Raw genomic sequence first — 13,268 nt, 5'->3', positions numbered from 1 at the left:
CTGCTTTGTTTCTGCTCTTGACAGCTCTTCAATACTCAATGGAGCAGGTCAAAAGAACTTGTATTTCCTTATTGGCTGGCCATCAAACATATCAATGAATTGGCAGCTATTGACCACAGACATCTTAACGATATTTACAAACTTAGGATAACCTGTTGGTCAGGAAACGTCTCAAATTCAACTAAAGTGTTATGTGCAATTCTCATCACCACACCGCACAAAAGGTTTTAGCTTTAGAGAACGACAAGTGAAGATTTATAAGTTGTTACAAAGCCCAGAGAATTTTAGGAGGCTGGGACTGTTTTATATGGAACAAAGAAAGCAGAGGGGAGATTAAATCTTTAGGAAGGAACTGCAGATTCTGGTTTATACCAAAGATAAACACAAAATACTGGAGTAACTCAGCGGGTCAAGCAGCATATCTGGTGAGAATAGGTGACGTTTCAGGTTTGAACCCTTCAGACTGAATAAGGGTTCCTATCCTTTCTCTTCGGAGATGCTGCCTGACTGGCTGAGTTACTCCAGCATTTTATGTCTATCTAGGGAGATTAAATCAATGTTTATAAACTTATGAGAGTTAGGGTGGTTGAAGGGTGGGAGCTATTTCCCTTAACAGAATGGTTAATAACAAGGGCCAGAGATTAAAGATCATTGGTAGATGGGAACTGAGGTAAAAAGTTATTGCCTATAAGTGGAACTAACCCAAACAACAATACTTGATAATGGCTGAATTGTCTTCTACTCTGCTGCCAAATTCTAGTTTTATACCTTTCGACAGGCCGTGGAGAAGATTCAGAACAAAAATGAATCTAATTTTCTTACTTATTGATGTGATCAGATGATCAAAAGGGAAACATGCAACATCATGGTTTGATGTTTCTACTTCTAAAGGGCAAGCCACCTCAGTGAAAACATTCTGAAGTTATTTACTTTTAAGTAACTTGGTAATGACTCCACTACCAAAGGCAAACCCAACCCATCACCACCAAGACAAATCAAAGCTATCTAAAGCACATATTATCTTTTTTTAAATCTACCCTAACATCGACTGCTGCAAGCTTAGTGTTTTTGCTCAGTGTAGATGCAATCATGAAGAAGGCGTGCCAGCACCTCTACTTTCTTAGAAGTTCAAGGAGCTATGGCATGTCACTGAATACTCAAACAAACCTCTGCAGATGCATTGTAGAAAATATCCTGACTGGTTGCATCATGGCATGGTATGGCAATTCCAAGGTACTGGAACGCAAGGGGCTGCAGAGAGAAGTGGACACAGCCCGTTCCATCACTGGAACTGCCCTTCTAAGAATCAAAGCCATCTATCTACAAGAGGTGCTGTCTCAAGAAGGTAGCATCTATTATCAAGGATCCCCACCATTCTCTCTTTTCATGCTGCCATTGGGCAGCAGGTACAGAAACCTGAATTCCCACTTCACCAAGATCAGAAATAGCTACCTCCCTACAACCATCAAGAGAGTGTCAAGAGTGTTTTATTGTCATGTGTCACAGATAGAACAATGAAATTCTTATTTGCTGCAGCATAACAGAATATATAAACATAGCACACTGTAAACAATATGATAAACGAGAGGGAAAAAACAAACAATAGTGCAATAATAATAATAATAAGTCTATTGCAGTTCAGAGCTTAGTGTTAAATAGCCTGATGCCTGTTGGGAACCTGTTCCTGAACCTGGACATTAGAGCTTTCAGGCTCCTGTACCTTCTTCCCGGTGGCAGGGGTGAAATGAGTGTGCAGTCTCAAGAAATCAGTTTTTTGAATAAACCTGCACAGCCCTAATCCTACTCTAACAATGGCGCAAGACAGACCACCTCTTGCACTTCGATTATCTTGTTTATTGTGTTTTTGTACTATTGTCTTGGTTATGCACTTTTTTCTCTTCATTATCTTGTATAATTGATGCAAGTTGATGTATAAAATATATTTTTATGTTATTTCAGTTGCGATATGCTGCAAGATTTTCATTGTACCTGAATCTCACCATTCTTGTGGAAATGACAATAAACTCAATTTGACTTGACGTTCTCTAAACAAAAAAAAAGACACCATACTCTGCTCCTGGCAGCAGTTTAAATTTGCATTTGAAACAATGCATTTGAAACTTGCTCACCAATGATCCTTGACCAGGATTAATTCTTTAATTTTAAGATAGACAACTTTCCCTGTCAATTGAGTCAAACCATCATAACTAAACTATTTTCTGATGATTTCCAAATTACATCAGAAGACTTGCTCTAACTTTCACTAACCAGACATGAAGAGCTGAGTTCTTCTTTCATGATCCCTTTTGTGGATCATGAGATCTGACGCTGAACTCTACACCTGCATTACTCAAAGAATGTAATCATCAAAAGTCTGAAGAAGGGTCTCGACCCCAAACGTCACCCATTCCGTCTCCCCAGAGATGCTGCCTGTCCCGCTGAGTTACTCCAGCTTATTGTGCCTATCTTCGGATGTAATCATCTCTTGGTCACGTTTCCCCTCAGTTTCCTGTCCTTGCTAATGATTTATGGATTTTATTTTCTGATAATGTTAAACTTGTACCTGAACAATGAGTAATAGGCAGGAGCAGACTGCCCTGAGAGTTAAGAGAAAAAAACTCACAAACCAGTTCCTACCCGTGGTTTGGTATGTTTATGAATGCAGTTCAGTTGTAGGTACTGAGCTCGTGAGTTGATAAGTGATGCTGAGGCATCATAGCAATATCATCAGAAAGAATGTGTGTTCTCTATGGAACTCAATGCTTCCCAATGTGCCCAGGCTAGATTACCTCAGCAATGGATTGTAAAACTTTCTATGGCAGGTCATGGTACAAGCCTTGCAGATGGTCTGACACAGCTATTAATTTAGGAAGGAACTGCAGATGCTGGTTTAAACCGAAGATAGACACAAAATGCAGATGACACAAAGCTGGGAGACAGTGTGAGCTGCGAGGAGGATGTTATGAGGCTGCAGGGTGACTTGGATAGGTTGGGTGAGTGGGCAGATGCAGTATAATGTGGATAAATGTGAGGTTATCCACTTTGGTGGCAAGAACAAGAAGACAGATTATTATTTTAATGGTGTCAGATTAGGAAAAGGGGAGGTGCAATGAGACCTAGGTGTTCTTGTACATCAGCTACTGAAAGTAAGCATGCAGGTACAGCAGACAGTGAAGAAAGCTAATGGCATGTTGGTCTTGATAGCGAGAGGATTTGAGTATAGGAGCAAGAAGGTCCTACTGCAGTTGTACAGGGGCCTGGTGAGACCGCACCTGGAGTACTGTGTGCATTTTTGGTCTCCTAATTTGAGGAAGGACATTCTTGCTATTGAGAGTGCAGCGTTGGTCACCAGGTTAATTCCCGGGATGGCGGAACTTGCATATGATGAATGGATCGACTGGGCTTGTATTCACTGGAATTTAGAAGGATGAGAAGGGGTCTTATAGAAACATATAAAATTCTTAAGGGATTGGACAAGCTAGATGCATGAAAGATGTTCCCCATGTTGGGGGAGTCCAGAATCAGGGGTCACTGTTTAAGAATAAGGGGTAAGGCCATTTAGGACTGAGATGAGGAAAACATTTTCACCCAGAGAGTCGTTAATCTGTTGAATTCTCTGCCACAGAAGGCAGTGGAGGCCAATTCCCTGGATGTATTCAAGAGAGAGTTAGATATAGCTATTCGGGCTAACGGAACCAAGGGATATGGGGCAATGGCAGGAACAGGGTACTGATTCTAGATGATCAGCCATGATCATATTGAATGGCAGTGCCAGCTCGAAGGGCCGAATGGCCTACTCTTGCACCTATTTTCTGTTTCTAAAATGCTGAGTCTGAAGAAGTCTCGACCCGAAACGTCACCCATTCCTTCTCTCCAGAGATGCTGTCTGTCTCGCTGAGTTACTCCAGCATTTTGTGTCTATCTTTGATACAGCTATTAGTTCTGTTGCATTCCCTTTAAAAAACTGAGGCCTGAGTGGTTGAACGGCCGAAACCCATTTCAACTCTATGCCAGTATTGTGGCTCTCCACAACCTGAGGTGCCTAATAAGCAGACAATCTCATGGAGAACCTCTCGCACGTTGCCACGAACCCTAGCATTTCCAATTCCATCCCCTTGACATCCTGGAATGTAACTGCTCCACCACTGGCAGCTGTACTTTAACCTGGCCACAAACCATTCTCTAGAACGCCCCACCAAAGCTCACAATCTCCCTACCATGCACATCCCTAATCCTATCCCAGCAACAGAACATTACAGATCACCTCTTCCACTGCCATGGACTTTAAAAAAAAATTGCGTTTAGTACCGATTGATTTTTTAGTCCTTTTCTTTTCACTGTCTTGTAGCATTTGTGTGTAATTTATGTATGATCTCAGAGAAAACCCATGCGGTCACAGGGAGAAAGTACATACTCCATACAGACAACACCCGTAGTCAGGATTGAATCGGGTCTCTGGCGCTGTAAGCTCTGTAAAGCAGCAACTCTTTCCTGCACCACCATGTCGCCCTATCCATACACTACCCAAGGGTGGGTGTTGGACTTAGAAAGAAGATTTCTACTAATGACTCTACTTGCCTGTCAACTACTGGACCGATGACTTGCCTTCATTTTCTCCAATGTTCTGGTTCTCTCTCTGGTTCAACCCCACTAGCTGAACCCATGTCCCAGTCTCAGTAATATCCTCATGAATCGTTTCCGCATCTTATCCAGGTTAATGACATTTTTCCTATAGCTGGGCAGCCAAAACTGCACACAATACTCTGGCCAACTGTGGCCTCACCAACGACTGAAACAGCTTTAACATTTCTTCCCAATTTCTGTATTAACCTAGAAAGGCCTTCTTTATCACCGTCTACTCCTGTGTCCACTTTCAGGGAACTGTACACCAGTACCCCCAGATCTCTGTTCTACAATACTATCCAGGGCCCTGCCGTTTAATGTGCAAGCCCTGCCATGGTTTAACATACCAAAATGTAACACCTCAGACTTGTTTGAATTAAATTCTATCTATCGGCTATTCTTTGGCCCACTTGCAAAGTTCATCTGCATCCCATTGTAAACTTAGATAACCCTCTTTACTGTAGACTATACCATCAATGTTGCTGTCACCCATAAACTTACTATATTAACTGAATTTCAAATAATGATGAGACAGACAACAATTAATTGAATTTCAATAATGATGAGAACAACAACAACCTCTCCCTCAATGTCAGCAAGTCAAAGGATAGTGATTGACATCAGGAAGCGAAGCAGTACACACCCCCCCCCCCTCTGCATTGATGGTGCCGGTGGAGATGGTCGAAAGCTTCAAGTTCTTAGGCATAAATATCATCAGCAATTTGTCCTGGACCAGCCACGTCGAAGCTACAGCCAAGAAAGCACACCGACGCTGCTACTTCCTTAGAAGGCTTAGGAAGTTTGGCATGTCCCCAAAATCCCTCACCAACTTCTACAGATGTGCCGTAGAAAGCATCTTATCGGGATACATCACAATCTGGTTTGGGAACAGCTCCATCCAGGATCACAAGAAATTGTAGTTATGGACGTCGCCTAGACCATCACAAAAAAAAGCCTCCCTTTCAGTGACTCCATCTACACTTCATGTTGCCTCGGCAAGGCCACCAGCACAATCAAGGACGAGTTTCACCCTGGTTCTCCCCTCTACCATATGGGGCCTTGTCAAAGGCCTTGCTAAAGTCCATGTAGACAATGTCCACAGCCCTGTCCTTGGCAATCCTATGCACCACAAGGTAATTCTGTGCTCAGATCCCTGAGAATTTGTAATAGGGCTCAATATTAAGATTCTTCAAAACCAAGAGTTTGGTATCAATCAAGATACATGATCTCTGGACTGGATGAGGGAGGCTCTATTTGGATGTTAATTGAACAGTTAATTTTCTGGTTGAAAAGTCAACCAAACACATGACTCCATGACCTTCTGTTACATAGAGTCATACAGCGCGGAAACAGGCCCATCGGTCCAACTTGCCCACACCGATCATCATGTCCCATCTACACTAGTCTCACCTGCCTGCCTTTGGCCCATATCCCTCTAAACCTATCCTAACCAAGTACCTATCTAAATGTTTCTTAAACAAATGGCATCAGAGTGGAGAAAGAACTCTGTGCAGCAGGAACCTTTCCCATCCAATTGCAAGAAAATGTTTCCAAAAACTGCAATAAAAGATTGTCACCACAGAGAGGTAATGAAATCTTGGAAAACACAGCAGGTTGGACAGATCTGTCACAATGGCAATGTGAGGACTTCAGTATTCTTACTTTTTTTTAAACTTTGTATTGGTTTACTATTGCATACCACGATGCAATGAAAACCCTTTATCGCCATGCCATCCAGTCAAACATATCATATCATATCATATCATATCATATACGATGCAATCAAGCTAACATTCTCCTCCAAATATAAATGTGGCCTAATTACTTTTCTGAAGTGGCCAGGCAAATTTGCCCAAATGTTCCAGACATTTTGAAGAGTTCCTTGAGCTGCATTTAAGAACAAAGGATCATTCCAACCCCGTCCCGCAAATAAATTTAAGTAACGCCAAACTTTTGCTTTTAACTTGGGTTACACAATAGTGAGTTGTTAAAACTCCTTGCTGTTGGTGCATTTACTCTGGTGCACCAGTGATTGATGAGGGTCAAAACACAGTGGTAGATGAAAACCATGACTGCATATCAATGTTATCAAAACCAATCTAAAATATTTATTTCATCTGCTCCAGTGGTTTAATCACTATTTCAGTACGCTGCCAAGAATGTGTTTTGACAATAACTCATAAATTCACACGGGCACTCCTTTCAGTTTTTCTCCTCTCCAAATTGCAAAGCTCTCGTGGAATTGAGAAATACGTGAAGTTTAACTTAACAGAACACTTTAGCGTGTAGATTAGCAGAAGCATGTCAAATTCCAAAATGCTTTAAACAAAATGCCAGTCCATCATTTCTCACCACCTACATATCGTTCCTAATGTTATTTATACCAATAATCACAAAGCATTGAAGCATGGCTTTTATAGAAACATTGTCACAGCTTGCCCAGGTGATTTGTAACTGTTTACAGCTTTGCTGTTGCAGTGTGATGGAAAATTTTCTGTATAATTTCTTCCATCGAAAAACCCTTTGTAAACATAACATATTGCAGCCCCTCTCACACTAAATGCAGAATGGAATAACTTAATTTCACTGTTCTCTCCTGCAGCTTCAGTGATAAGCACCGTGGTCACATCCAACTTGGTCTTGGTCAGGAAAGAGCAGTATTTGAGGATCACTCAGATTGTGGTGAACTTTGCCAAGTCCTTCTCCATCGCTGCATACTGTTGCTTCAGCCATTCGGCCGCTTTTGTGTGATCTGCCTCCACCTCTGCGGCTTTGCGGTGCTGCTCTTTCACAAAGGCCTCCCACTCAGCCTTGCGCCTCTCTCTGCTGGCTTGCAGTCGGTCACTCTGAAGGCAACATAAAGGGCAACACGCATTCAAGCACATCTCGACATTTCCAAACTCATGCCGACAGCTCGTGGGCAACAGGCTTTTTTTCTGTACCTGTAAATGAGTGACGAGGTGCCAATGAACACAGTTCAGCTTCGGCGAGGTTCTGTGGGGAAGGCCCACAGTTTCAGCGCCTACTGGACACTGAGGAACTGCATATCAATGCTGAGTAAAAGCCTCTCAAACACTACACAAGTTCATTGTTTATAGAAGAAACATTGGAGCATTGCAACTTTGTAAGAGAATGCAGTGATTTAATTGCACGATAAATGCACAGAAAGACATGTAGTGATTATATTTAATTTTTTTAAGTATACTTTATAAATAAAAAATATATGTCCTTCCGGGGTTAAGGCAGGGTTCCCTTCCTTAGAACTTTACAGAATGCAGTTTGCAAGTAGGTATAATATAACAACAATTTGAACGAAACTTGCTACTGCACCCCACAGGACAATGGTGAGTAAGGTGGGCCTAAAATTGTTGCACTATCGTGTAGCGTTTTGGCTGTATTTCGGGAACAAACAAATATATATATACAAACAAACAAACATGCATACAAGATGAGAGTTTTAGTAATATACTAGCAAAGCGGTACAATAGGTAGAGCAAAGGGAAAGATATGGAGTGCAGTTCTCAACATCAAAGCGCAACAGTTCCATAGACAAAGTCCAATGTCCGCAATGCGGTAAAGGAGAATCAGATTGTACCCCAGCTTATGGAAGAACCATTCAGAAGCCCGATAGCAGAGGGAGATCAATAAATATTTGAGGAATATATATTGAGGAATTAAGGAATTAGAGAACTGGCACAGGAGAGTTGAAGCCAGTATTGATCAACCATGATCTTATTGAATAAGCAGAGTGGGCTCGAGAGGCCTGGTGGCCTACACCTGCTGCTATTTTCATGTGTTTAAACATGGAAGAGTATTGTTTTCCACTGCAGTACTGACCTGATCTGCCTCCTGCTCCTTCTGTTGGATTCTGTTTGTAATTTGGATTGCAGCTTCCACTGAAAAAAAGAGAAAACACCTGTGAGCCTAGAAGCACCAGGAGCGAGATCTGTGTTCGGCAAGATGGAAAAACGACTTGCTTGGTGGAGGGAACACTGGCACTGGCCGCAATCAAAACATGCCCCAACAGTACAGGTACTAGGGCTGCAACTAGACATGGCTCAATCACTTGGGAGCTACCCACCCAATACAACCAACCTCTCACATTACAGCGCTGATAAGCTGCCTGTGATTTGCTGCTTTTATGGCAGCATTGATGTTCGTTCAATTTTGTCACATGTAGCGAGATACAGTGAAAATGTTTGTATGCTATCCAGTTAAATCATATCTTACCAGTACAATCAAATTCAACATAAGTACATGTAATGCAATTGAAATAAACAGAGTGCAGAACATAGCGTTATAGCTACATAGAAAATGCACATATAAAAAGCCGATTTGGGGTAGGTTAGGAAATCAAACTGAAGAAGGGTATCAACCCGAAATGTCGTCACTCCACTGTCTCCAAACAAACTGCCTGGCCTGCTGAGTTCCTCCAGCACCGTGTCTTTTTGTCCAATACCTACCCCTTCAGGACTGATTAGTAAGGGTGTCAAAGGTTACAGGGAGAAGGCCGGAGAATGGGGTTGAGAGTGAAAAATAGACCAGTGATGATCGAATGGTGGAGCAGAGTCAATAGACCAAATGGCAATGCCTATGTCTTATGATGATATTATAAGTCTGACGGAGATCACCCCCAAACCCAAAAGAATACAGGCTCAACTGTTTAGCTTCTTAACAATTCTTCACCTTTGGAGTTATCCTGGTGAAATTTCGATGGACTGCCTCCAATGCTCCTCTAACCTTTCTTAGATAAAAGGACCAAAATTGCAAAAGGTATATTCTAGGTATGTTCTCGCCTATATCCAGAACATTAATAACAAAACTCAATCTCCTTTGCAAAAGGCCCATAATATTTACCTCTGCAAGTATTTAATTAACTCCTTTTGAAAGTTACTTGTGAATCTGCTTCCACTTCTCTTTACAGGCTATGCCTTGCAGGTCAGTGACTTGAAAATATTTTTACCTCCCTATCACAATATTTTAAACTTGGGTCCTCTGAAAACTATCTGCCCTGTTCTCGAAGCAGCATCTCCCAATTAATTCCATCAAAACCGCTCACAACAATTAAGTTATAGGCCATCTCTGGGTAACAAACTAGTTCCGTTTCTACAGAGATCCATAACTTGATTTTGTGGGAAAGTACACTAAAATCATTTGACGTGGTAACCAATCCTCCACAGTATTGTAACGAATAGCATCAAATGCATATAAAACTGAGAAGAATGTATTAAAGGTGGATGGAGAGAGAGAGGAAAAGTAGTTCTGTCATTCCTAAGAACCAACATATGTACATAAGTTGGTTTTTGAATTTTATACAATTGGAGCTCGTTCGTAAGTACGGGCGTCCATAAGTCGGACGTTCGTAACCCGAGGACGGCCTGTGCCAAGTCAGTATCCTGTTAACGTCTATGGTCTTACATTGGGGAAGAACGATGGGAATGCTGCTGCCCAGGTCCTCACAGGCATCCGGATAGGACTGTGTGTTGATTTCCTCGATCATACTGTTCACGTTTTCAAGCCCTCTTTGTTCTCGAAATCCACGCTTTTCCTTTAACGTGGGGAAGAGAAAGGCCATACGTATAAAAACAAAATTCCAAAAAGCGGACAATCATTGGATAACTGGACATCAAACAATCTGTCCTGGAAGAGGCAGGGCAGAAAGGCTTGTATATCCTCTTTGCAGAGGTAAATAGATCAGTTGATAAAACCACTGGGCCAAAATTTAAACCAAAATTAAAAATGGGTCTTTGTTAATTTTTCGTGTATCCTTATAAGATAGAAGGCCCATCCTGGCCTTCAGTGTATTTGTATCAGTCCAATCTCTAACTTTGGAAACGATTAATTTCCACGTGCCATTAAGTGCACTTTATTCTGCTACTGCCCAATGTGAAACTACTATTGCATTTGCATCTACCCATCAGGCAGTGAATTCCACAACTCAGTTGTTCTCTTGCCATAGAAACATAGAAAATAGGTACAGGAGTAGGCCATTCGGCCCTTTGAGCCAGCACCGCCATTCAATATGATTAGATCTGATCATCCAAAATCAGTACCCCGTTCCTGCTTTCACCCCATATCCCTTGATTCCGTTGTCACCTTCAGGAACGACAAATGGCCAAATACACAATGTAACTGGGCTCAGTACTAGACACAAAAGTTGGCAACGTGACATCAACAACACTGTGGAAGAGCAAACTGGCATTGCCTTCCAGAGTAACATCAGCTGCGGTCTAGTTGGGAACAATGAAAAAGAGAAAGGTAAAAGGATGCCAGGCATTGATGACAGTGCTGGCAGCCGAGTGCAGAAGAGGATCACTGTTACACATTTTTAATGTAAAGATACTGACCTCAAACTCCTTTATAAAATAGCGGATTTCTGCCTGCACGACAGGCCTGTGATCAAACAGCCTGGAATAAACCTCGTTCAGGTCTGAAACACCAAAGAATAATTTCAGTAAATTCATACTGAACACACTTTGGGCAGGAGGGAATTTGGCAATAGATCCATGGTTCTCAACCCCACATTCCTCCAGACCTCAGACACTGCCCTGATCCTGAGAGCCCCCTGATCTCTGACACCAATGCACCTGACCCTGGGAACTCTTCACCCTCTGACCCCAGGCATCATCCTGCTGACCCTCGGAACTCCTCACCCTCTGACCCCAGGCAGCATCCTGCTGACCCTAGGAACTCCTCACCCTCTGACCCCAAGCAACATCCTGCTGACCCTCGGAACTCCTCACCCTCTGTCTGACCCCAGGCACCATCCTGCTGACCCTGGGAACTCCTCACCCTCTGACCCCAGGCACCATCCTGCTGACCCTCGAAACTCCTCACCCTCTGACCCCAGGCACCATCCTGCTGACCCTCGAAACTCCTCACCCTCTGACCCCAGGCACCAACCTGCTGACCCTAGGAACTCCTCAGACTCTGACCCCAGGCACCATCCAGCTGACCCTGGGAACTTCTCGCCCTCTGTCTGACCCCAGGCACCATCCTGCTGACCCTAGGAACTCCTCACCCTCTGACCCCAGGCACCATCCTGCTGACCCTCGGAACTCCTCACCCTCTGTCTGACCCCAGGCACCACCCTGCTGACCCTAGGAACTCCTCACCCTCTGACCCTAGGCACCATCCTGCTGACCCTGGGAACTCCTCACCCTCTGACCCCAGGCACCATCCTGCTGACCCTGGGAACTCCTCACCCTCTGACCCCAGGCACCATCCTGCTGACCCTCGGAACTCCTCACCCTCTGACCCCAGGCACCATCCTGCTGACCCTCGAAACTCCTCACCCTCTGACCCCAGGCACCAACCTGCTGACCCTAGGAACTCCTCAGACTCTGACCCCAGGCACCATCCAGCTGACCCTGGGAACTTCTCGCCCTCTGTCTGACCCCAGGCACCATCCTGCTGACCCTAGGAACTCCTCACCCTCTGACCCCAGGCACCATCCTGCTGACCCTCGGAACTCCTCACCCTCTGTCTGACCCCAGGCACCACCCTGCTGACCCTAGGAACTCCTCACCCTCTGACCCTAGGCACCATCCTGCTGACCCTGGGAACTCCTCACCCTCTGACCCCAGGCACCATCCTGCTGACCCTGGGAACTCCTCACCCTCTGACCCCAGGCACCATCCTGCTGACCCTCGGAACTCCTCACCCTCTGACCCCAGGCAGCATCCTGCTGACCCTAGGAACTCCTCCCCTCTGACCCCAGGCAACATCCTGCTGACCCTGGGAACTCCTCACCCTCTGACCCCAGGCACCATCCTGCTGACCCTCGGAACTCCTCACCCTCTGACCCCAGGCACCACCCTGCTGACCCTAGGAACTCCTCACCCTCTGACCCCAGGCACCATCCTGCTGACCCTGGGAACTTCTCACCCTCTGTCTGACCCCAGGCACCATCCTGCTGACCCTAGGAACTCCTCACCCTCTGACCCCAGGCACCATCCTGCTGACCCTGGGAACTCCTCACCCTCTGACCCCAGGCACCATCCTGCTGACCCTAGGAACTCCTCACCCTCTGACCCCAGGCACCATCCTGCTGACCCTGGGAACTCTCTTCCCTGAGGAACCATTCCCCTGACATCAGGGACCACAGTGGCACAGACCCCTAGAACACCGGAGACCCTCTGAACCCCTCCACCCCCAGGCACTCCCGCTGACCCGGGGACCATTCGCCTTGACTCGAGCACAGGCCTCCGCAGACCCTACTAGTTCTCCGCCCCCTGACACCGCGTCCCGAGGCGCCGCCCGCCCCTGCCCTGACCTCTCCGTGCGCGCTCCATCCCCGCTCCCTCCCTCCCGCCAGCCGTCTGGTGTCAGCTGGTGTCGGGGGAGGATCAGCGACCTCCACCCCCTCCCCCCCCCCCGTGCGGTCACAGCCCACGTCACGACAGCGGCGCGACGTCAGCTGAGCGTCACCCATCTCTCACCCCCATTGGTTGCTGCACCCCCCCTCCTGTGAGCAGCAGCGGTTTCTCCGCAGCTCATTGGCGGGAGATGGAAGGGCGGTGGCTATTGGCTAACGTGATCCGGTATTCCGATTGGCTGCGGGTCGCTGTCTGGCGGCTCGACGTCGTGGCCAGCAGGGGGCGCACCGGCTCCCGGCGCAGTTCACCGGAGCCCAGTGGGGGCAC

General features: G+C 45.5%; 1 protein-coding gene across 2 annotated transcripts; it reads right to left on the bottom strand.

Annotated features, from left to right (window-relative positions):
* Positions 1–5,165: 5,165 nt before the first annotated feature.
* bloc1s5 (biogenesis of lysosomal organelles complex-1, subunit 5, muted) lies at positions 5,166–12,989 on the bottom strand. Of its 2 annotated transcripts, XM_078397726.1 has the most exons (5): positions 12,899–12,989; positions 10,971–11,053; positions 10,042–10,171; positions 8,461–8,519; positions 5,166–7,469 (listed from the first exon to the last, which is right to left on the bottom strand). In XM_078397726.1, the coding sequence occupies exons 1-5, from the start codon at positions 12,915–12,917 to the stop codon at positions 7,296–7,298; spliced, it is 465 nt and encodes a 154-aa protein (XP_078253852.1). In that variant the 5' UTR covers positions 12,918–12,989; the 3' UTR covers positions 5,166–7,295. The 2 variants fall into 2 exon arrangements, with proteins under 2 accessions (XP_078253852.1, XP_078253850.1); XM_078397724.1 differs by lacking the exon at positions 12,899–12,989 and having other exon boundaries at positions 10,971–11,410.
* Positions 12,990–13,268: the final 279 nt, after the last annotated feature.

The sequence above is a fragment of the Rhinoraja longicauda genome, chromosome 4, assembly GCF_053455715.1.
Source record: "Rhinoraja longicauda isolate Sanriku21f chromosome 4, sRhiLon1.1, whole genome shotgun sequence".
Classification (NCBI taxonomy): domain Eukaryota; kingdom Metazoa; phylum Chordata; class Chondrichthyes; order Rajiformes; family Arhynchobatidae; genus Rhinoraja; species Rhinoraja longicauda.
The sequence above is the reverse complement of the archived record's forward strand: the minus strand, read 5'-3'. Positions and strand labels throughout refer to the sequence as shown.